The following is a 23,991-nucleotide window of genomic DNA, read 5'->3' on the forward strand; positions in this document are numbered from 1 at the left end:
GCTGCATGGCTCTCTGCAGCCTGGTTTCCTCTGGGGGCCTGCGAATCTCCTGTGCCTCTCCAAATGCCCGTGCTGAGGTGTGCTTGTAACAGCGGCCCGTGGCATCGCCCTGCAGCAGAATCAGCCATGCCCCTGCTGGGCCTGACAAAGAGCCATTGTTGACTGGGTCACAGAGGACCGTTGTGGCATCGCAGTCTGGGGTGGCAGCAGAGAAAACCACGCTTCCCAGAGCCACATTCAGGCTAGCAGGAGGTGTCATACAGGGGGAAAACAAATCAGTGATGGAGGAGGCGGGGGTGCGCTGCCCCCCACTGCATTCGGTGGAGCGGGGCCAAAACAAATAGTGTCTTTCTCAGTGAATAATTTAATGTTCTGTCTATGTTCAATATTACAGTCACTCCCTGGGACTGTATGAAAGGTATTGTAGTGCATGGAGGAGGTTGTCTGGGTACGTCTGTGGGGGTAACAATGTCTCCTGCTTTTCCGTTGTTCCGCAGGAGGCATCGACCAGGCGTTGACCATCAGAGCAGAGAGTGGGAGCAAGTCCTTTTATATTGATGTAAGTATTTGACAAACAATTTGCCAATCCGATGACCGTTTAATCATCAACTCTGAGCAGCTTCTTCCTTAATCTTGCCGCCTTCTGGCTGTGTGCTGATCACGTAGTTATGCAAACGTGGCACACACTGGCATCTGCCAAGGTTTTGTGGAAGGGTGTGTGCATTTCTTGTGTGCGTGTGTGTCAGTGCTAATGTGGGTGTGTATGTTCTCAAATCTAATTGTCAGGCTTTAAAGATCCTGTTCCCTTTTGTCAGCCTGGACAGCATCCAGGCAGGACGGCACATGCAGTACACATCTTTGTGGCTAATCGAATAAACACGCTTTTTTGTTTATTTTCTTGGGCCTGCTGATGGCTATGCAGAACAGCAGCGTCAACCTACCCACACCACCCCACCCCAACCCCGGCTCCCGACACGCCCAGCTGTGTCAGCGTCGTGTAAATCAGCTGCCCTGGGACAATTAAAACCTCAGCTCCAGTGTGAAAAACACAGCTGGCAAACGTTACTGTGGGAACCAGCCCGGACGGCACCGGACACAAGCTCCAGCCTGCACGCGCTGGTGGGCGGCCGGACGGGGGGGGGGGGGGGGGGGGGGGGGTTGTGAGTTTGCAGTGGGCAACTCTGAGGTCAAGAGACTGCACTGGTTAGCATGAGGTTGCATGGGGGATGTGGGCAAAGCCTTTCTATTGCCTTGAGGAACATGTGTGACTCGGATAGTTTAGATATTATCCTGCTGCATAATAATGTACGATGTTCAGAAAGAACGTTGTGGGCGAAGTTCAGGACAGGGAGCCCTCGCCTACGAAGGTGCAGATTCAGAGCAGAGAGATCCCTGCGTCAGCCGGGCCGGCATATCTGTCCCCCAAGGCCTCCCCGCAGGATGCGGCGCCGGATGGCCTGGGCCCAGTCCGTCCTCATGTCTGGCGTCCTGCATGCTGAGGTCCTCTTGCTTTGGCAACTTCTTATCGATGCCGCTGTGGGTGCTATAGCTGGGAATTAGTGCACCAATTATGCAAAGTCTGACCCCAGTAGAGTGTCCTACCAGGTAGATAAGCATGAAGTGATGCATGTGCACGTTTTTAATTTTAATTTATACGATCCAAGATTTACATTGGATAATTTCACATCATGTGACAGGGAATACCTGCCAGCTCCACACACATATAGAGCAAAGGTGGGGCTTGAACCCCCAGCCCTGTAAATGTGAGGTAGCCATGTTCCTCGCCGTGCCACCATGCCACCCTCTTACATATGCCCGTTTTCAGGTTTTCCCCAATGAGATGCAGGAATTTAATTTCACGTGCACAGCATTATCTCACTGAGTAAGAATTAAGCATCTCTGCCTCCCTAGATTATATCAGTGTTAGTAGTTAGTACTACATTACCTCGAGTGCTGGTGGCTTGTGCTTCTTACAGTTAAAGTATGTTCTGTGTTCCCCAAGCAGTGCGATTTTTTTATTTTTTTATTTTTTTTTTTATTTTTTTTTCTTTTTTATTTATTTATTTATTTTATCCCCCCACCCCACCGGCCACCAGTTTCCCAGATTTTTGGTTTCAACTAGTTTAGATTAGAGGTTGGGGCCAACCTGCCGCCTCGCCCCCAGACAGAGACCTGCAGAGCAGGAATGGCAGCCCCCCCTACCTGCCCCGCCAGTCTCACCGGCTCCCACGACTGACAAATGGTTCTTTCTGTAGATAAAGCGTGGATGGCTCCTGGAATTTCCACCAACAGCCGGGGAGGCTGTGGCCCTCACTTTCAGGCGGCGCTCAGCAGACAGAGTGGGGGTGGGTGCGGTGGAGAGCCGTACAGCCCAGAGGCCCCGGGCAGCCATTACTCACTGTGTACGGGGTTTTAGTGCCGGTGGAGTACCTGATACTGCCCCTTGTTTAAAACACCCCCCCATCCCACACTCGATACCTAACGCTCCTTTTCCTGCAAACACTAGAGACATTGCAGCTGAGCTGTAAGGGTAACATAATGCATTAGACTCTCATATGCTATGCTCACTGTTGGAGGGACTCTATATAGCGCCTCTTATCCCTATAGCTGCCAAGTAAGCCAGGACAGGAAGTAAGCCTGGGGGATGGGATGGTTTGGTGGGCTGTTGGTGTGGGAGAGAAGAGGGAGATTTTCTCACATTGCTGCACTAGGGTGGCTGTGCGCACAGGAGGGGGCCTGATAGACTGCGCACCACCGAGTGAGCGCTTCCCCACATTAGCCTTCATTACCTTCCATTAGCTTCCTCGCTCCTGGACCTGTCAGGCGTGCCCCAGGGCCTGTCTGAGGTCTGTTGTTCCCAAGCCCCAGCCCCGCAGTCCGTTGTATCCTCCTGCAAGGTCCGTTTCAAGACAAGTGCCCTGGGGTCCTCCTAGTCGTCCACGGCTTCCTGAATGCCATCAAAGACTAGGAGCAGTTTCTGCGCCCCAAGAAAACGGTGCGGTTTTCGTGCCTGTCGGTATGAGAGACTTTGCGGCTTTGTTTCCTTTCCCGTGTCTCCTAGCAGCCTCCGGGAGGGTTAGACTAATTTGTGTGTGAAGTGTGTGGGAGCGCAGGAAATGCGCCAAGTATCGCATGACGGCAGGCTGTGAGAGAGTAGGGGAGAGACAGAGACTGGGAGCAGAGTCTCGGAGAACGTTCTGGGAACAGCGCTGCTTGGGAACCGTCGCTGTTTGCTCTCCCATTCCATTTAGCCACTTGAGTGTTTAGTTACACTATGATGACTCTATTCAGCAACGTTTCTCCAAGCGTTTTTATTGACCTGTGTGATTGGCAGAAGCACACAGCACCTTAAACCCCTGGGATTCTGCTTCTCTCCCAGCTCCTGCAGAAACCAGCCTTCAAAGCTTTTGTTACTGTTCCTCCCTGTGGTGGGAAACAGGTTCGGTCGGTGTGATTCTTAGCCTTGCTTCAGGATGCACCAGTATGCCTCAGTCTGGTTTCTCCGTTATCTTTCGACTTTTCCCAAGAATGAAGTTGAGTTGTTCTGTCTGACATGTGCCAGAACAGTTTGACCCAGCCAGCATATCGTTTATTGGTGGTGGTGGTGGGGGGGAGGGGGGTAATTTCTGACGGGAACACGATCCAAACTCTTTCAGGGAGTTGGTGTTCTCAATTAATCAAGAACTTGTTATCCGCTAAGCATGCGTGCGTGCAACATAATGAGTTTTGTGTTATGTTTTAAACGCGGCTCTCCGCCTGTTTTAGGACTGGGCTATGTGCTCTGTGTTTGAGGGAGGGGTGGCACTGTCGGGCTGCTCTGCCTCCCTCCTATGAAGGGGACTGGCTCGCCAGGTGGAGTCAACAGCAGAAGTTTGTATGTGGCATCAGGTGTGCCCTGGTATTCGTATATTTTATTAATGTTTCAGTAAAAAGAGCCACTTCATTTCCTGCTAGGCGATGGCCTCAGTGCCCCCGTCCTGAGTGTCAGGGAGTGCTTTGGCAGTCGTATCCCGCGTGCCTGAACAGTCTGTGGTGAGTCTGGGACAACACCCCCCCCGAGGCAAACCCTGACTCTATATCCAGACGAGCATGTAGCTTGCTGTCTCTGGATGGGATTTTGGGGGCCAGTCAACGAATTTGCTGTATGAAGTCATGGCTGGTTTTAAAATTTCCACGTGTGCTTTTGTGTGCCCCGGGTCACCCCACGGCAACAGGCTGGTCAGACACTGATCTGTACACGGCTCGCTCTCAGCCCCAGAGTGGTGCTCACAGTGCCCAAGTCCCCGTCATTAGTATAAAAAAAAAGCCATATACATACTGCACGGTTGTGATTTACAATCTCATGTACTATGTATTGCTGATTGATACCGCAGTGCAGATTGCAGAGGTACCTAGAAGTGCCTTTGGCATGTGCAAATAATTATAAAAAAAAAAAAAACATTTTAATAATATGCTAGAACATCAGTTAATTTAGCTAATAATTCCAAATCTAAAAGGAGACTCTCCAAGGCTGCTGATTATTATTATGAAGGGAATGTGGACTCCTGGCGACCATTTAGACAGTATTACTCCAGAATGTCCTGTCTTCTGTATGGCTCTTCAGGGTTCCCAAAAGCCTGATCATTGTTTTGTTGCTGCTGGTTGTTCTTTTTATCTTCAACTTTTCCAGCCACTATATTCTTTTCCAATCCACTTCTAGTAATATGCCCATAATAAGACTGCCTTAGTCTAGCCAGTAGTGCTTCAAGTGAAGTAGATTTGATCAGGAATCCTCTTGTTTGTTTTGCTTGTGGTTCATGATATTCTTCCACAGCACCAAAGATATCTTCAAAGTAATTTTCCTATCCTGCTTCTTTACTGTACAGCTTTCACATCCATAAATAGTCATGGAAAATACCATAGTCCTCTGCTCTGAGGGGTACATTGGTGCTTTTGTAGTTGTTTTTTCTTCTTCTTCTTCTTGGCTGCTATATCCTTTATTGTTCCGAGATGGCACAAGCTGTCTATAATCTCTCTAATCGACAGGAAGGGTGCTTCGCCACTACACCAGGTGCTGTACTTTTGATACAGTATTTTTGGTACTTTCCCTTTTCCATTAACTTCCAGCTCAGTACCAGTACGCAAAGTGCTTATGGGAGTTTTACTTGCACAAAAATTATTTGAGGGCAGAACGAAAAACGCTTCAGAGAGATAACCATTCACATTGGTTGGTTCCACCTCCTCTATAATCAGATGTCTTGGACCTACCTCCTCTACAATCTGATTGGTTATCTCTCTGAACCAATCATTTTTTTGTTCTACCTTCAGAATTTTTCTGTAAGTTAAACTCCCACGGGCACACAGTAGCAAATCAACTGGGGTACATTTTGGTACTATAAATTTCCCAATAACTCGTCTAGGAGTGATTTAGGGCGCAGTGTTGGTTTTCCACTGAAGAAAAAACTGGAACCGGCACCTAATGACATCAGGACATGAGGCCGGGTATTTTGTACGAGAAATGGCTGTGGTATATTGTAGGGTTGGCTGATGTGCGATATTAATACCAACATCGCATGCTGTGCACATGCAGTTCTTACATCACTAGTCTGCTAGATTAAGGTCAGGCTATTCCATGGTTTCAGTTCTGTATGGACGTTCTAGCACAGGGAGTTTCAGTTTCGCCAAAATATTTTTACTCTGTCAGGAAAAAAAAAAAAGCTTTTCAAATTTAATTATTATTCCTTTTATTCATTATCTAATATGTTTAAAGTTTACCTTCACTGCATGCGTTCTCCAACACAATCATCATCATTTTCATTCTTGCTTTGTAAATCACTCCTAAACAGGTCTGGGACAAATTTATGAACTCCTGCTTTATAATTACCTCTATTTTTTGACAACAAAATCAGGTCACTATATTTCTAACAGAATCACGTTGTATTCGGTGTGCTGTCTTACTAAACACAATACTTCTTAAATTTCTTGCCAAGCCATCCTGATCTTTTTGTTGAATCTGTTCTTCCGACCAAATCACTTTTTTTTTCTTTAAGATTGTGGCTGTCTTGTGTTTAGAGGCAGGCTATTTGCATAACCAATTGCCAAAAAGTGTCCCAAGTCCCACCCTGAAGTACCTCAGCTGGTTAGACATGTTTGGTATTGGAGCTTTTGGTACCGAAGAAACGGGAAAGGGGTAAGTACCACAAGTACGGTACTTGGTGCGGTGGAAAAGCTCCCTTAAAGAGCAAAGATGAAAATAATTAATGTCTTAGGGGAACACATGCAGCGCTTATGCAAAACAGTGGAGGTGAACTTCAAGCTGCTGGTTTAAAATGTATGCTAGTTTATCTTGAAAAGGAATAATCATTAAAATTGCAAAGCTTGCTAGATTCTTCTCCTGTGACATGGTAAAAATGTTTCAGCGAAACAAAAACCTGTGCTATAATATCTGTACTAAACTGAATTTATGGAAAAGCCTGATCTTAATCTGACTAGCGATGTAAGAATTGCATGTGCATAACATGCGATGTTGGTATTAATATTGCACATCATCCAGTCCTATTACAGGCATTTTTCGAATTCAGTACAAAATACCGCACGTCGTCTTGTGTTGTCATTCAGCACCAGTACCAGTTTTTGCGCCAGTGGAAAACCAATACCTCGAAGTACCGTATTTTTGGCACTTTTTTTTCAATTACCAAAAGTATGGCACCTGGTGCAGTGGATAGGTGCCCTGAAATTTACTGATGCTCCTGTGGTCAAAGCCTTTCGTTTTCTTTACATTTGGTTGTAGTCCCATCTTTTCACTTTCTTCTTTCACTTCCTTATCTCAGAACCTTCAATTTCTCCATATTCTGCCATGTTTGTCACTCCCGGTCCAGAGTAGAGATTCTTCATGAAGATGCATTGGAGTGGACTGCAATACCCTACCCAATGAATAGCCGACTACGTCACTCAGGGGGACGTTTCCCCCGGTGAAATACTGTGATGTTACCCAAAATCTCTTACGAATAGTAACCAAGCACACATTTCAGTCATCTGAAGGGGCCAGAGACATGAATTGATAAAAAATTATTTTATTACATATAAATGAGAATAGTAATTCTATGCTTAACACAATAAGTAGAAAGCATCAAACTGAGGCACCAATGTTGTGGACTAAGCAAGATAAAGGGTATCAACTGCCAGATGGACAAGGGACTCGCCACAAGCGGGACCTCCATAAACACTCTCGTGATCACACACACACAGGCAAGCACACACATGCTCAGTGGGCTAATGTCGGTGACCTGCACTGCACATGCACAAAAGTGAAATTCACCACCACCAGTAGGGAAGACTCTGCTCTTGCGGCTCTAAGGTACTAGCCCTGAAACACAAGCAGGAAGACAAGACAGGGGGTTAAAACAGCAGTACACTTCCCTGCGCCTTAGTGTCCATTACTGAGACGTCCAAAAATCATAAAGAAGAAAAACAAAACACTCCAACGAAATATATAATAACCAAATAAGCAAAACAATAAATCAGAGTAAACGCAACATCAAAGAAACAAAAATTAAATGAAATCACTCCATCCAGTAACCAATCAACCCAAATTAAACCCAAATAAAGAAAAACTTCAGGCAGCCTATTGGCCAGGCACAATGCGATGAATAGATGGGTACTGCTGATTCGCGCTGGGCTACCCCACCGTACCAACGCTGATCGAGTCAAACAGCCCAGTGTACCCAGACGATCCACAGAGTACGTCGTTGTGTTGATAGCGTGACTGACAAAACAGCAACGATGTCCACTTCCACCGGTAAACCTGTAATATATCATAGTGGTTAAGGGTCACACTAAATGCTGAATAAATCCCACTAATGTCAGAACTACCTACTGCAGGCATGGATGACTATACAGTATAATTCAGTTATAATGGACTCGCATATAGTGGAATATCGTCTATAATGGACGAGGTCCACTGGTCCCGGCCGTGCACCTTTAATAACATGCAGAAAAAGCATTGGATATAACGGATTTGCATATAACAGAATTTTGCTTATAACGGAGAAACAATTTGGTCCCCAGGGCCGCTTTTAGCTATAATTTTGTTTGGCTATAATGGACATACAGGCTCTGCCTACAAGGCGCGTGGCGTGTTGGTGATATCCAGCGCAGATACCGGAATTATTAATAGTCACGTTCTATAAATAGGCATGGCGTAACAGCAGGCAACACTGATTGGTCTGTGTGGCTGTCCATCACCAGGCACGCTGTATGTCTGCAGATGCCGCTCGCAGTTGGAGGGATGCAGTAAGCACCTATAGACCATATATACTAAACAAAAATCAGGTAAAGTTGGATTACTACATGTACAATATAATAATCTAAACCACAAGTGTGTCTGCTGCGGTGTGACATGAGTGAATGGTGTCCTGTAGCTGTGTTCTGGACATACTGCAACTCTGGATATAATGGACTTTGGATACAACAGTCCCTTTAAATTCCATTATAACGGGATTGTACTTTACAAACACTGGAGCTGCCTTCACCATCTGTCCGACTACAAGTAAATGAGCTACTTAATGTTGGTAATTTTGTAATTGCAGGGCGATCTTTAGTAAAAGGAGCTTACTGGCAATACAACACAGCATCCCCCACGCGCGTATTACACTTACTGCCGAATCCCCAGCGTACTCCGCTTCAGTTTCTTTGGGACGGTGGAGAGTGCGCCAATTGACCACACTGCGCGCTCACCCATCTGCCTCCGGCACCAGTGCTATTCCTACCACGCCGCCCGCTTTATTTTAGAGACTAAACACCTCCCAGGACTGAGATGAGCCAATCAAACGCAAACTGATCCAAACTTCCCACTTTGCTACAAAGACAATAACCTGCTCTGGTACATTCTTTTTCCTGGAAGCATTCCACAGTTTGACATGGTCAACACAATCAAAGGTTATGTTACAATCAGCAAAGGCTCTTTGTAATCTCTTGTTGGTATTCCTTGGATTTTATTTGTTTGTATAAATTATCCATTGTACTTTGAAATGTCTCCTGTTTTTCGGCATTTCCAGACTTCAGTCTGTACATAATGTGAGTCTCTTTCTATAGAGTTCTGATCTGCGTAGAAAGATCTTAATCATAATCTATTTGAAATTTAATATGAGGAAAATCATATGAGTTTGTGTATTCTCAGATCTCCTTTCTTTGGTATCAGAATAGAAATCTATTCTAATCTGTCAGGGGCTGTTTTTTTTTTATTTGTTGGCATAATTTGGTCAACACTTCAATGCTTCTTATATTGCTTGAAATATATCTTTTGGGATACCATCTATTCCCTGGCCTGATCTGGGCTAACCTCTGTCTTGGTTTTTGAGGTCTTTGCTATTGAGCACTCCAGTGTATTCCTCACACCTGTTTCATTTTCAATCAAAAACTGCCCTTGAACTGTAGGGTGACTTAACCTCAATAAAACTTGGTCCAGGTGATGCAGAAATGCTGCGGCCAGTCGGTCAGGACTGTGAAGACGTACTAGACTTAGTAGGAAGAGTCAGACACCATTGTCCAGTCCTTAGTTATTTACTTGCAGTGGGATTATATGTAGAACCCAGGAACATAAGTACATATGCATAAATATCCATGAGTGTGGTTCTAAAATGAATACAAACTTAAATTAAACAGTAACATCAACATAATGAGGATTATATTCTCACCTAATGAATCCAATGCAATACATCCCATAATGCGAATCAATCTTACACTCTATAACATACTCAATTAGCGACTGCACATTGCTGCTGGTAACACGAAAGGCAAATTATATAACTCAACACACTCGCGAATTAAATGTACATGCCAATATAAACAGGAATAATTTAAACGATGTAGTATTAACGGAATCGGGGAATTACAATTAAATACCGCTTCCACAACTCAGGGAAGTAATGCAGTTATCGGTAAGTGCGCAAGTAACTAATAATAAAAGTTTTCTGTAATGCAACACTTGTATATCCACGCACACTCTCAAATGTAACAGAAGGGGAGATTTCGGCTGATAAGTTAACAAACCGAATGAACTAAACTATTCGCGCTGCCTCCCTTGTGCCAGCTGCCTGCATCCTCACTTTACCCTCTTCCGGGCATTCATCTTACGAACGCATGTTACCATGTTACTCGTACGTGTCAACGTAAGTAAATTATAATAATTACCGGGACTTTTGTACAGCCCTTGTTTTTCCTAGTTAATTTCCTTCTTCAGTGGCTTTGCAGGAGCTTTTACAGTATTGCTCTTGTCTTTTGCAATTCGGAACTTTTAAAAGGTCTTTTCTCCTTATTGTGAATTTCCACTGAATCTTCTGTTACCCACTGTGTTTTTTTGGCTCTTTCGTTTTGGTCAAACTTTTGTCAGGTTCCTCTTTACCTTCCTTAATTTCTTAGCGCAGTTCCTCAAGTAGGTGCAGTATGACAAATTCGTTTCTGACATTTTCCTTGAACTCTTCCTTGATTATACTCTCCATGTCATTTCTTGGAAGTCGGATGGCCTTGTCGATCTTTTTCAGTTTTTCTGAGCGCCTGCACTTAGCAACTCATGGTCTGATGCTCTCCAGGCCATATCTACAATGCTGCGCAATATAGCAGATGATATTGAAGGCTATAGACTGGGAATGCTCCGTTTTGGTCTGTTCTCATTAATGTAGCGGCTGTGTTTTTTTGTTTTTTTTTTGGAAAACCGCTTTTCCATAGGGACAAACACGCAAATGGTGTCAAAACCTTTGTCTACAAGACTGAAGTAGAAATCATGGCAGGTCGCAGGGTGCAGCTTGAAAGTGGCACGATTGACAGCGTTGCAGAACACCGTGGATTGTCACTTAGTGTTCTGTTGGCTTGTGGAATCATGTCAGCATTGTGCTGCAGGATAGACTGAATAATTTTGCTGGAAGTCCCATGTAGTGCCAAGTGCTTTTGCTGCTGTTTTTAGTACATCGCCTTCTCGACTGAACCGGCCCACACGTGACCATGGGAAACCGTGACTGCTACTAGCCTGGAGACCCCTTTCCCACGTGACGGGGCTCTGCCCCCTTTGAACTCCTCCCAGCAAACCCCCCCCCCCCCCCCCCCCCACCACCACCATGCTCCGCTCACCTCGGCACTGGGCCCGCTCTCAGCCAACATTAGATCATCTGACCGTCAGGTCCTTGCAGCTTTCCGGCAGCGGCTCCCACAGCTTCCCGGAAAGTCACGGGGAGGTGGAGTAAGCAGCGTGCGCCGGAAACTGTGGGTATTGTCTCCACAGTCACACTGATGTCAGCGTTTATTTCCTTCAGCTGGGCCAAGCCCCAGAGAAGCAGCCAGCCAAGGGCTGCCGCTGCCGTGCAAGTGACAGAAAGGGGGCTCTGTGAGGGCTGACATCACCGTCAGGCTGTGAGCGAAAGTCTTCACTGACCTCTTTGTCACTACTTGTGATAAGCCATCACATGAAGGTGCTGTTCTCCATTTATGGTGAGAAGACTGCTGAAGAGCCTGTGCTGGCGTGGTCGCTTATGAAAGCCAGATAAACAAATAGGGGGGGATTTTCCCTAACAGTCAGACCATGCTGCTTTTTAACCTCTATTTATAATCAAAGTGACTCAACAAGGGCTGCTTTTTTCCAAGAAATAACAAGTGCAAAACAAGGCAGGATGATGATCCCCATCACTTTATGAAGCACTTGTGCGATTTTGTGGTTTCCTTTCCTTTGCACAGTTTAGGTTTATGTTCTCCAAGTTCAGCACAGCTTGGAGGCGCGAGGCCATTTGTATCCCACCTGGCTGGTGTTTAGCGCGCATGGCCTGTGCGTCCAGGGCAGGACGCTTCTGCCCGGTAACTACTTTCCTGCTGTAGAGCCCCTGCAGCTCTTCGTTCTGCTTCCTGCCGCGCTTCCCCGCATCACGGAAGGGGCACTGGAAGGTGTCCAGCAGGCTGGCAGAACTGGGCTCAGCACCCTGCGACACATCCTCTGCATTCCCCTGTTTCCAAAAGCGGTCCTGTCCCTCATTTAGGCTGCTGGTTTTTTCAGTGAACATGCTGTATCTTACTCACATGACCTGATTCCCACTGCTGTTTGAATGAACAGTATGTTGTGTCTAATCTCTTGCACTTCACCCGTCCACAGTTCCACAGAATCAACATGCAGCTGGGCCTGCTCGAGTAGGTGGGCAGTGAGAGCGGGGGGAGTCTGCTCATGTGTCTCTGGGAGTTAATTATTGGGAAGGGGAGGGGGGTGCTTGGTCTGGGTGGTGTCCCGTCGCTGGCCTGGGAAAGGAAGAGCATTCCTCACTGGGGAAGAGGACAGCAGCTTCATTAAATATGGGGAGGGGGGAGTGCTCCATGGTGCCAGGTAAACGTCCCCCTCACACACACACACACACACACACACCTACCTACTATCCCCTTTTCCTCACATTCTTTCACAGGAAGCAAAGTCAGCCACGAAATTTGTAAGAAAAAGGTCAGCATTCACTGGGGCACGGGCAGGGTCCTTACAGGTCCCCATGCGAGGCATGCAAAGCCATGTGATCAGCCTGGCCACGCTGCGTGACTGTGTTAGCCCGTGCACACTCTCCCCACTCACTCCATTTCTCCTCATTTCATCTTTTCCCCCCAATCACAGTGCTCAGCACAGGGTCAAGTGGGATACAGCCCCCAGTCTGCTCATTTGCCTGAGAAATGGACATTTGGATGGGCACGCTTCCTGCTTCCTACCCTGCCCACCCCAGGGCTTGTGCTGGGCATTTACATTTCTGTATAAATCTACCCCCGTCCCCCCCCCCCCACCAGAGCAGATTTTTAACCTCTTATCTCCCACCATTGCTGTGAACCCTTTGTGTCCCTTCTTCTATTCCCTGGGTGGGAAATTTGCTCCTCCCTCTACAGCAGGGAGTGTGGGCAGGCATGGGGGAGGGGGCAGACCCCCCATAATGGTGTTACAGTGTCACACTGCATTAACAAACAGGTGGAGTGGACAGTGACCTGTGAACCCAGATCTCTGCCCCCCAGACGCCCCCTGCAGCGTGACCCTTAGCGGTTGGCGTCCCTAGCTTCTGGGCAGCACTGGGCTGTACGCCTTTCTGTGGGACCCTCCCTCGTCACAGCAGCCAATACGCTTAACGCAGACAGGGGATATGCTCCACTCTTACCCTTTCTTTTAAATATTCTGTCTTTCTGGGATGTTTTTTGCACCGTGGACCATCTTGCTTTCACAGGATCCGTCTGAGCATGAACTGACACGAGTGCAGTCGGTACTCAAAGGCCCGATTTGCATAAGCTACTACATAAACATGATTTGCATAAAAGTATTTGCATAAGTATGCATTATGAAGGCTAGCAGCTGATGGACAAGCTAATTAAATGTATTTGCATAGGCATTTGGACGTCGTACCATTTATGAGACATTATGTGGAGAATTCCGTTTTTTTTTTGTGACCGTGAAGTAATTTTAAAGCACTTATTCTATGCTTTTGAAGTCTGCATTGGAGTTTGGAGCTGATGCGGGTGCATCCAGCCTCTACTAGTACATTCTGGGAGCTCATATCATGGTAAGCACTCCTGTAGGGCATAGAGGAACCTTGGTGGAGCAAAGCTGTCTGCAGGGGAAGGGACCCCTCGTACTCACAGCTAATGTTCCTGCGGCCGCCCATTCAGTGTAACACGCCACTGCCTAATGATGCATCTGCCCTTCAAAACACAGCTGGATGGTATGTGTATATGCATAGCTAGACGTGTGTTCCTGCAGTACGAGAGCAGGTCTCGTGTTCGCTGGAGAGCAGTGTTCCCTCCGCTGACTGGCTTGTAGAAAACTACTCTGCCTCTTCGTGTTGGTGAATGGAGATGACATTCGCAGGTCATAGCGTCACTCTCCTAACTCCTGTCTCGTTTATGGCTGCCCTTAGATTCCCCAGGCGCACCTGACAGGGCAGTGTTTTCTACCCCCCCCCCCCCAAGCAAAAAGCTGCAAGACTGTGTGACAGTCTGTAACTGCCTGCTTGTGATCCGATCTGCAGATCGCAGGCAACGATCTTCTTGCTCAACTGCTGCTCAGTATCTCCCCCCGTTTACCCCCATTGCTTCCCAGTGCTAGTTGCATCATTTCTTTTCCCTGCAAGCAGCTGACCTGTGGCCAGGGTTACCGTAAACCCAGACGGCGATCATTTGTGAAATAGCTTTCCACATCACGTTTCAGTAAGGCATTTTGCAAACCTGCCATCGTGTCATCTCTTCTGAAACTGCCCTGGTCATTCAGGGTCTTGTTCTTTGGCCATTACATGTTGTTTTTGCAAAACGGCAAGTTTTACACATTTTCCCCATGTCATTCATTATCCGGACACTGTATTAAATCAGCAGGTTGATTTGCGGTTGCACTGAAACAGAGTTGAATCATTAGTGGTGAATTAGCATTGAGCTAAGTCAGTAGCATCTAGATTCCTTACAACGTAGTGCCAAACCAGTGGTGAAATGCACACAATAACATCACGACACAAAAACACATCTGACATCTTGTATTAAAGCCATAACTGCAAGTGAGAATGCGTACATACAGTATGACGTGAAGCACAGATACTTAGGTATATCAGATATAATGAGCGTGCAGCCGTTTGAGTGAATATTACACATACTACAGTAAGGCGTTGAGTACAGCTATTAGAACGAGTATAGCAAGTGTAATACTGTATATAGTGCAGCTATTGAAGTGAAAATTAGTATGACGGTGGGTGCAGTTTTTTGATAACAAATAAATGCCATACGCCATATAGTGAAGTTATTTGTGTGAGTATAGCATATATTATAAATGCAGTATAGCATATAGTGCAGCTATTTGAGAGAGTGTAACAGAATGTTGTAGGGCATACCTACTTGAGCGAGTATAATTAATGTAATACGCGTGTGTATATGTAGTGTTTGAGTGAGTAGCACGTATAATAAAGTGTCTGGTGTACTTTATTTGTATATTTGCCGCGTGCCATTTGGGGGTCATTTTGCCCTTTCAGAGTTATCAGGAGCGCTCCAGTCACCCCCACCCACGTGGATGTCGCTTCCCCTTTCTGTAAATGCTTCACTTTTCCCATCGTAAGAACAGAAACTCTCCATATTATGTGAGCTGAGAGACCGCAGTCACTCGGACATGCGACTGAGCATAAAAGCGCCGATATCCAGCGGCATGTCCCCACGTATTTGGGGCCAGTGTGCATGTTGTGCTCCTCACACAAACAATGGCATTTAATGCAGCCGCTCAGCCATTCACTGAATGCGTCGAGTGCCTTTCGCACGCTCCTTACTGCTGCCTTTGTGTAGTTTTGTTGCTTAGTTTGTGCAAATTTAGTTTCAGTTTTCTTTTTTTTTTAAATGAAACTTGGCTCGTGTTGACTCTTCTGGGTAAACAGGACTGAAGTAAAGGAAGAGGGAGGGGAAATTCTTGGAAGGCAGGTACTGTTCCTAACACACGCACACGCATGCCTCTCCACCCACTCTTTTCATAAAAACTATTCAGGAATCTCCTTTCAGGAAACCCACATAAGTTGCCCAGGGTAAGACAGGCACGTTTAAGTGACAAGGATAATCGATAAAAGGTCTGAAACCTGTAGCACTGCTTCCCCCTATGCGGGGAAACACCCTCTCCCAGAGATCACCAACAGTAGCCTGGGTGCCAACTCCTGCAGCAGCACTGCCGGGGAGGGGAGGGGGCCAGGGACAGTCCTTTTTAACGGCATCAGTATCTAGACATTAGGAAGCCTCGTTCTGGTTCGCTTTCTCCTGGGTCACTGGGTTTTCTTTTAACATGTTGTGACTGCATTTAGTTACCCTGTTGTTGCCCATTTTTCTAGCAAGTTGATTCAATGGAGCAACTCAGCATGCCGCTTAAGGGTACAACAGCTGAGCCCATACAAACAAGCGTCGATCCTGCGTAAGCAGGACAGAGGAGTGACAGGCGCTCCCTAATGAACCTGGGTCACGCCTCCCATGCAAACACAGGCACCGTCATACATATCGGACGCTGCACTCTGTGTGCCCTCAGAGCCTGCCGGCGCCCAATACATACACATGCCAGGCGACCTCTTCTCATTTCTACTACTTACAGCAAATCAGGTTTTACAGAAGAGCTGCCAACACCCAGATTCTTAGATTTGTTTCTTATTGCTACTGCAGAAACCTTTCTTCTTTTTACTTTTTCAGCTATATGTTAATAGCTGTTTCTGATGAGTATCTGTGTGCAGTCTCTGAAGGCGGTATCCCGCAGGATGATCTCTCTCGTGTGCCTCCTGTCGTTTATGGGCTGAGTATCTGTGTGCAGTCTCTGAAGGCGGTATCCCGCAGGATGATCTCTCTCGTGTGCCTCCTGTCGTTTAAGGGCTGAGTATCTGTGTGCAGTCTCTGAAGGAGGTATCCCGCAGGATGATCTCTCTCGTGTGCCTCCTGTCATTTATGGGCTGAGTATCTGTATGCAGTCTCTGAAGGAGGTATCCCGCAGGATGATCTCTCTCGTGTGCCTCCTCCCGTTTATGGGCTGATTGACAGGACTCTGGCATCCCCCCCCCCCCCCCCAAGTCCCAGACCCTCCCTAGTGATAGAGCAGGCTGCAGGAATGGCCTCTGTGGAATCTGCAGTGCCGGGATGGCAGAGCGGAGCACTACCTTGCACGGCAGTTCGCATGACAGATGAGAGAGTTCCAGGGAACAGTGTGTGATGTCTCATGCTGTGTGCGGCTACATTCCAGCTGTGCCGCCCGGGACAGTGTGGCCTGGATCACCAGCTGGTTGGCCTCAGCTCGCAGCCATCGGTGGGCCGTTACTCTTCTCGACCAGTCGACTCTGTCCCAGTGACACAGCACGGATTGCAAACACCTGTTACCAGCCATGGTTGTAACTTTGAGAGGGGGGTCAGTGAGAGCAAGTCTGTTACGTTGCAGAAAGCAGGGTGGTCTTTTTGATATATTACTGCAAAACTGTGTGTGTGACCCACAAAACTCCCTTACTTTGTTACATTTACGACCGTAGGTGATTTTGCTTGAAATAAACATTAAAATACATCTACAGCGATGTGCCAGAGGATCGTAAAGATCTTGCTCCACACCAGAAGGAACTGTTTGTCTCCTGGCCCGTAAAACATCCCGCACCTCGCCCTGGTCCAGGATCCTCCTGCTCCCTGCCTGAAAAGGCTTTAAGGTCTCACTGCAGTTAATTTGTTTCTTTCATCGTGCCTCCTAATGTAATAAAACACGGGGTTATCGGGACCCGCCCGTACCGCCCCAGGGCATCTGCTCGCCCAGCTGGCCCACTCACACCTTACTCATCCCCGGCTTTCCCTTGTGGCCCAGATGTTCCTCCTGAGCCCACAGGCACTTTTTTTATGGTGACGAATGTCACGTACATGATTATGAACTCGCGTGCAGCTGTGTCTCCTCCCCGTTAATCTTTTCTTGACATTTCTCTCGATGTTTTTTTTTTTTTCTCCTTCCCTAGTTCATAGTTAAGAGCATAGGACCGTTAGTGGCCCTTTCGGAAAATCCCATTTGTTTTAAATGTCCCGCCCATCTGAAGAAAAGCACGAGGGTGTCATATTATGAATTTGACCGTCCCTGGATTCGCAAAGCTCTTTCAGAACCTTCCCCCTTTCCTTGTTTTCTTTGTTTGTTTGCCCCATCTGGCCCCGAGAGACAATGCACCAGTATCAATATTTAATAAACGATGCATCGTTTATTATTTTAATAAAATTATCACTAAATAAAAAGGTGGCTTTACACTGCAAAATGCGACGGCACTACCACTATGCATGAGCACCAGGAGAGAAAATACACAGGCACTATTGTAGATCCCCAGAATAGGCAAAACCACCGTGTTGTCTATTCGTATTTATTAAATTACCATTAATATGGAAAGATATTTAATATCTTTTGTCCTTTTTGCTGTTAAATACCCTGATGCACTCCTACAGGCAATTTAGTAACTCCAATTAGCCTCAGCTTGTTTTTGGACTGTGGGGGGAAACTGGAGTACCCGGAGGAAACCCCACGACAACATGGGGAGAACATGCAAACTCCACACACATGTGGAGTTTGCATGGTGAGTTGAACCTGGAGTCCCAGAGGTGTGAGGCAACAGTGCTAACCACTGCACCACCATGCCGCCCCTAAAATGAACTTAAACAGTCAAATAGATTTTCGGGAGGAAATTTAATCGTTTAGATTAATCGACCAATTGATAAAATAGTCAATAGATTCATTTATAGAAAAATAGTTAGTGGCAGCCCTAGTCTGTTTGACTTGCTGCCATATATTATGTTATGTGTAAGACTGCTATTCGATGACTGGCTTTGTTTTTGTTCCACATGCTGAGTGGAGTATCACAGTGTGGCCTTTGTAAGTGCTGCATTTTCAAACAAAAAAGATGTCTTTGGAGTCAAGTTACAGTGGAGAACTGCAGTCATACCCCAGCAAACACGGCTACTAATTAAGCTCTCTGAAGCTCTCTTCTTTTTTGATGTTTGCCTTTAATTGCAGTGTTTTCTCCTGAAGTGGCTTGTCAGCTGATGTCAGGCTGAGTGACGTCACCAGCCTCTGTATTGTTCTACGGGCCCTCATCCCTGCTGTGCCCCCCCCACCCCCACCCCCACTGTGTGAAAGGCTTTCTTCTTGGTGCCACGGACAGCCCAATAGAAAAGCTTTTGGGCTGATGTAATTTTTCATATCCCACAGTTTCTCCCAATTTTCCATCTCTTCACAGCTTTTCCTCATCCTCTCGGTTTGCGAACCTGATGGCAAAGAATGTCTACAACTAACAACATAGCACAGGCCCGGAAGCTGGTGGAGCAGCTGCGGATCGAGGCCGGAATCGAGCGCATCAAGGTACGCTGCTTGCCTTCCGTCTTCTCAAGAGGCATTTCGGAGAGGCTTTCGAACAGGAAAACCTCTTTCTTGACTTGTCGTTCCTCACCGCTGCATCTGACTCTCCTTTTACTGTCCCGTTTCTCTTCCTCCTGGGCCCCCCCCCCAGGTGTCGAAGGCGGCAGCCGAGCTGATGAACTACTGTGAGCAGCACGCCCGCGGAGACCCTCTGCTGGTGGGAGTGCCTGCCTCTGAGAACCCTTTTAAAGACAAAAAGCCCTGCATCATTCTATAGCTTCATGGCCAAACTGCTCGCCCCACACCCACTGCCTCACACCCCAGGTCAGCTCCCCCCTCTACACCCCATTCCCCCCCCTCCCTTCAGCTTCCTCTCAGAGACCAGGTATTGGGTGCAGCCTGTCCAGCGTTACCCTTGGCCTGAGAGCTACAGGCACCCAGTTTGTCCAAGGAACCCAGTCCTTTAAAAGGAGACAGAGAGAGAGCTCCTGTTTATCGTAAACCCCCCCCGCACATCAGCCTGAGGTGGCTCCGTGCATATATGCATATATATATAGCTGTACCTATGTGTATATGCATATATACACGTCAATAAGCAGATACCTAGTGTGGAGAGCAGCAGGACATAATATTTTTTAGTTTTTTTTAATTGTGGGGTAATTATAATTTGGATGGAGAAGGCCAAATTTAATCTCTCATTAGCCAGGTTTGGACAGTTTTCTGTGTAGACCGACACGTTGCTAACGCAATCCGTGGGACACTGCAGGGTAAGCGTAGGTGTCCCACTTGCCCTTGTTTATTCTGAGACGAGAAGGTTGAGGTGTGGTTCAGAACATGAAATTGTCCCTGAAAGGTCGCCTTTCCCCGGGGACCCCGTCATGTGGCGTGCGTCTCGTGGCCACGCCTTCCCCCGAGTCATGAGCAGTGCCAGTTACGCTCCATACTGTGGCGGGTGTCCAATGCGAGCGGCTTACCCAGGGTGTGACCTTTATTTCTGTGTGTTCTCGTCACACTGTCCTCGGACAGCTTTGCCAAACGTGGGTCGTACCATGTGGCCAGCGGGGGCCCACAGACTGAAACCCAGCAAGCATCCGGTTACAGCTGCTCCCCCAGCACTGCCGGGATTACCGTGTCGGGGGGCAGCCCGCTGCACGCTCCATTAGCAGCTCATGTAAGGGAGTCGCCTCACGGCAGGTGTTTCAGCTCACCGAAAAGAGCATCGCGAGGGAAACCCCTCATGCTGGCGGTTTCTGTGGGCTGGTCGCCTGAGGCCTGTTTGAGTTTTGTAGAAATATTTGGTGTTTCTTTACGCTGACAGTTTTCTCACCTGTTGCCATATATAGTCAACAAAGTATTAGAAGAGGTGTGTGAATTATTAAAAAAAAACAGAAACTAAAGCAACCACCTGTAGGAAAGAGGAAATAGAGACAGAGCATTTAAATCAGAGGGGTTTGAGAAAAGCATGAAAGCTGCCACAGCGGGTGAGGAGATCCCCCTCAAAATCCTGCTTGGTCTTTTAAGTTGTGCCAAAGTTGGGTCCGCCGCAGCACCGGTCAGGTTACACAGTGACTGAACCGCAGGTTTCACACAGTGCCATCACCCGCTAACAGGGGAACCCGTCCAGATTGCAAGCAGATCGGGGTGGGGGGGAATCGCCCCATCCCTTAGAGAGCAGGAGAGAGTCTCAATTCCCTGATGGGCGACCAGCCTTTTACACACCCAAAGGAAAAGCCATGCTCAGTTCTAGCCAGCCGATTAATTTGATTGTAGAGGTTTTCGGTATCCTCCCGTACCTTCAAAATCTGTGTTTCTTTTGGTTTAAGAGCATAACCTTCAGTGTAGGCTTGCTCACTTCTCTCTCCCACGATGGTCTGCGGTGTGTAGCTCCGCCCTCGGGAGCCGGGCTCAGGGTTGTCCCGCCTCAAGTTACCTCAAGCTGACCGTCCTGTGAGTGTGACACGGCGCCCAAGGTGCTCGTCACGTTTCGTGACGTTCCAAGCAGCTTTGTGTGTTTACTGATGCAGAGTGGTGTTCAGGAATGACCAAGGCGGCTCAGTGTTCAGTGATTATGAAGGCAGCCCCCATGCTGAACTGTGATTGGCACAGTGACCCTTAAGTATTAATAAACTGTAGACTATTCCGGTAAGTAAGATCCAGAATCCATCTATAGACACAATGGCAGCCGGATTCAAGGAAAACACAGAGATACTTCTTCTTAAGCCTTGAGTAAAATGGCAGGATGTTCGGGCTTATGTAATAGGCATGTGATTGGTTTAGTCATTTCTGTCACATGGGGGCTGCTAGATGCATGGCCCACACAGTGGAATCCCTGTGGAACAGCCTGTACGCATGCATGTGTGTGCGTGAGAGATTGTGTTTGTGCGCAAGTCAGTGGGTGCAGTGATGAACGGGGCAGGCAAAGATACGCAGGTCAGTTACCGCTGCGTAACGCACCAGTCTCCATTTAGCCCCTACCCAAAATAGATACCAGTGAGTCCCTCTTCATGCACATTTAGCACAAGGGAGTACAGATAATGGTCTGTGGCGGGGGGTGGGGGGGGGCAGGGCATTATTAAACTGGGACAAAAGTTGCATTGTGTTTCAGGCCCCCCCAGGGTGCTGGCACGAGTGCTGCAGTATTTAGCTGGGTCCTGTTCCACAGTGATTAAGCGGAGTGGTAAGTCACATGGCAGTCTGTAAAGTTCAGGAACAAGGGTCTAGCTTTCTGCTGATCCTTTCTGGTTGCTGGGGGGGGGGGTGCTTTTCGCGTAACATCTTTTTGTTTCTAAAAAAGGACCTAGACCAGCCATTACAACATCAGATGCTTAATACCAATTAATGCTGCTTTATGCTGACATTTTAGGCAATCATTAGCATGAGAGTTGCTGCATTTGGATAGTGAATTGGTCTAGGGTGTGCGGGAGACTCAGGCCAGAACTTGTAGGGCAATACTCGACTGGGTGTCAGTCTTTGCAGGCAGAGAGATTGTCTTGCCTATATGGGGAGCCAAAGAGGGTACCCATACTGCGGCCCTCAACTTTCAGCCAACTTCATGCAGTCTACAGGACAGATCCCCAAGTCAGGCCAGTGATGGGTCTTTTTGGGTGCGACTGTACATGTCAAAACCATACAGCACTGTAAGGTCGGGCTCCCCGAAGTCCAGCCCACTGCTGCATCCATAATGTGACCCTGTTAATAAAAGACCGAAAGGCAAAGACGAAGCACAGCATCACATGCTGTCTTTCTGTACACGCTAATTTGATTTTCATTAAACGCTTTGATTGGGGTCATCGGTTTTTGTTTTTCTTTTGACTCCGATTCAGTGAAATGAATATGGTGGAATGAGCTCAGTAGGTGTGTGACAACAGTGTTCTCCACCTTTTGCTGTCCATCAATGGTGCACTGTTTCGGCGGGAACGGGGATAAAGTGGCATGGGAGAGCACACTGAGCGGCCTTTAGGTCAGCCATCCCCGCTACACGCAGCACCTAATGTCACAGGGAGGATATATGAAAAGCATAGTGAATTATTTCTGAGAGTATGAATCGTCTGGATAGTTAGTCCTTACTAGTTATCTAGACTGGCCGTATTTGCGTTCGTTAGTGCGTGAGTGTGCGCGTTACCCTAGCTTTTAAAACGACTGTATGCCTTTCGGTGCGTCTGAACCTCCTGTGCTTCACGCCATGTAGAGTAGAAGTTCGTCTCTTGGCCCTCATGTTTCCCTTGCGCTAAAACAGTGGTTCTAGACCCTGGTTCTGGACACAGCATCCACAGGGCAGCTTTCCAGCAGCGCTAAGCTACGCCTTGCCGTGAGTGACCATGGTAACGCCTCACAATGAGAGCCAGGGCTCTGCCAAAACTAGGCTTCGGAACCACTGTCGCTTGACGTGTAAAATTCTTCTACTCGTTTTTTTTTTTGTTATAAGAATTACACCAGATAATCTCTCTTCTGATTTTAAATAGTCAAACTGTTATGTTTTGCTTATTTAGGCAGGTTAGGGTCAGAGGATAAATATTATTCAAAACGCCTTTCTGTGGTATTTGATCGCTAAGATCTGGCATGATGGTAATACCACAGATGACGTGGGCATGTGTCGGTGGGGAACCCTACATCCAGGGTGCCAGAGATGCTCCTCATTTTAATTCCACTCCACGCCTTAATCGCTGAATTTGATTGGTTCTTCAGCTCGCGTATTGTAGATGGACACAGGTTCCAGGTACTGCTGACTGTTTTAGTACCTAGAGAGAAATGGTGAAAATTTTCACAAGACTGTAACACTGCAAGGATGGGGTTCCCCGGCCCGGAGATGGGAGCCAACCCACGAAATCCAGCCCTAACCTCAGTCATCATTTTTCTATTAGCTGAGGATGTGTTCTTTCACAATAGTTTTTATTACTTTTATTGTATGTATATGTATTTGATCTTTTTTGTCTTGAATTATAATTACAAAAAAATGAAGAAATCCTAAGTATATTATATATTTTTTTGTAATGTTTCTTCTCTGATGTGCCATAACCCATGTTTTCTTGCACACTGTTTAATATTTTGTGGATATTGATGTTAAACAATTCAGAAGACGATGACATCAAAACATACATAAAAGATTAATAAAACTAAAACAAAAGCATTGTGTACTGTGTTGCTTGTTGTTGTGCGCATGTTGATTTTTACTACGATACATAGCTACACCAGAGCCTTTTTAAATAGAATCTTTATAAATCGTAAACACTGAGTAGCGTGTGTGGTTCATTCTGAACTCCTAAGATTCGGGGACAGGGCAGAACACAAGGCGCACGTGCGAGTTAATCAGGCATGATGGTGATGCTGCTGCAGCCTAACCCTCAACGCTGATGGATCCCGACCTCAGCACTAAGGGACCACCTAGCCTTCCCCTTCAGGCACTCTTATGGGACAAGGTGGCTGCCTCCAGGTTTCTCTTGCCAAACAGGTGGGCAGCCATGACCTGTAATACGCTTTCGGCTCGGCGGAGGACAAGGTCCGATGGAGTGGTGTTGCTATGGGGATCGCTTTCCTTCACAGCTCCAAGTGTTGACTGTTCTCACCTGGGGAAACATTCCAGGGAATATGGATAACGCCTCTCCCAGCACGTGACGCAGTCTGCGTCTTCCTGCACCCGGATCGACAGCCATGCCTGGGTA

At 47.1% G+C, this 23,991-nt stretch overlaps 1 protein-coding gene and 1 long non-coding RNA gene across 3 annotated transcripts in view; one reads left to right on the plus strand and one right to left on the minus strand.

Annotated features, from left to right (window-relative positions):
• Window positions 1-23,456, plus strand: part of gng7 (guanine nucleotide binding protein (G protein), gamma 7) — a 63,622-nt gene extending 40,166 nt beyond the window's left edge. Inside the window, exons 3-5 of the mRNA XM_048975799.1 lie at window positions 498-559; window positions 18,714-18,835; window positions 18,984-23,456. Of these exons, the coding sequence (XP_048831756.1) occupies window positions 18,755-18,835; window positions 18,984-19,109 (207 nt within the window). The 5' untranslated portion in view covers window positions 498-559; window positions 18,714-18,754 and the 3' untranslated portion in view covers window positions 19,110-23,456. The remainder of the gene's footprint in view (window positions 1-497; window positions 560-18,713; window positions 18,836-18,983) is intronic.
• On the minus strand, window positions 7,037-11,046 carry LOC125708344 (uncharacterized). 2 transcript variants are annotated; one of them, XR_007382448.1, is made up of 2 exons: window positions 10,171-11,046; window positions 7,037-7,783 (listed from the first exon to the last, which is right to left on the minus strand). It is a non-coding gene; the product is annotated as an uncharacterized LOC125708344 (long non-coding RNA). The 2 variants fall into 2 exon arrangements; XR_007382449.1 differs by lacking the exon at window positions 10,171-11,046 and adding an exon at window positions 8,637-10,144.
• Window positions 23,457-23,991: the final 535 nt, after the last annotated feature.

This window comes from Brienomyrus brachyistius, chromosome 15 (genome assembly GCF_023856365.1).
Source record: "Brienomyrus brachyistius isolate T26 chromosome 15, BBRACH_0.4, whole genome shotgun sequence".
Classification (NCBI taxonomy): domain Eukaryota; kingdom Metazoa; phylum Chordata; class Actinopteri; order Osteoglossiformes; family Mormyridae; genus Brienomyrus; species Brienomyrus brachyistius.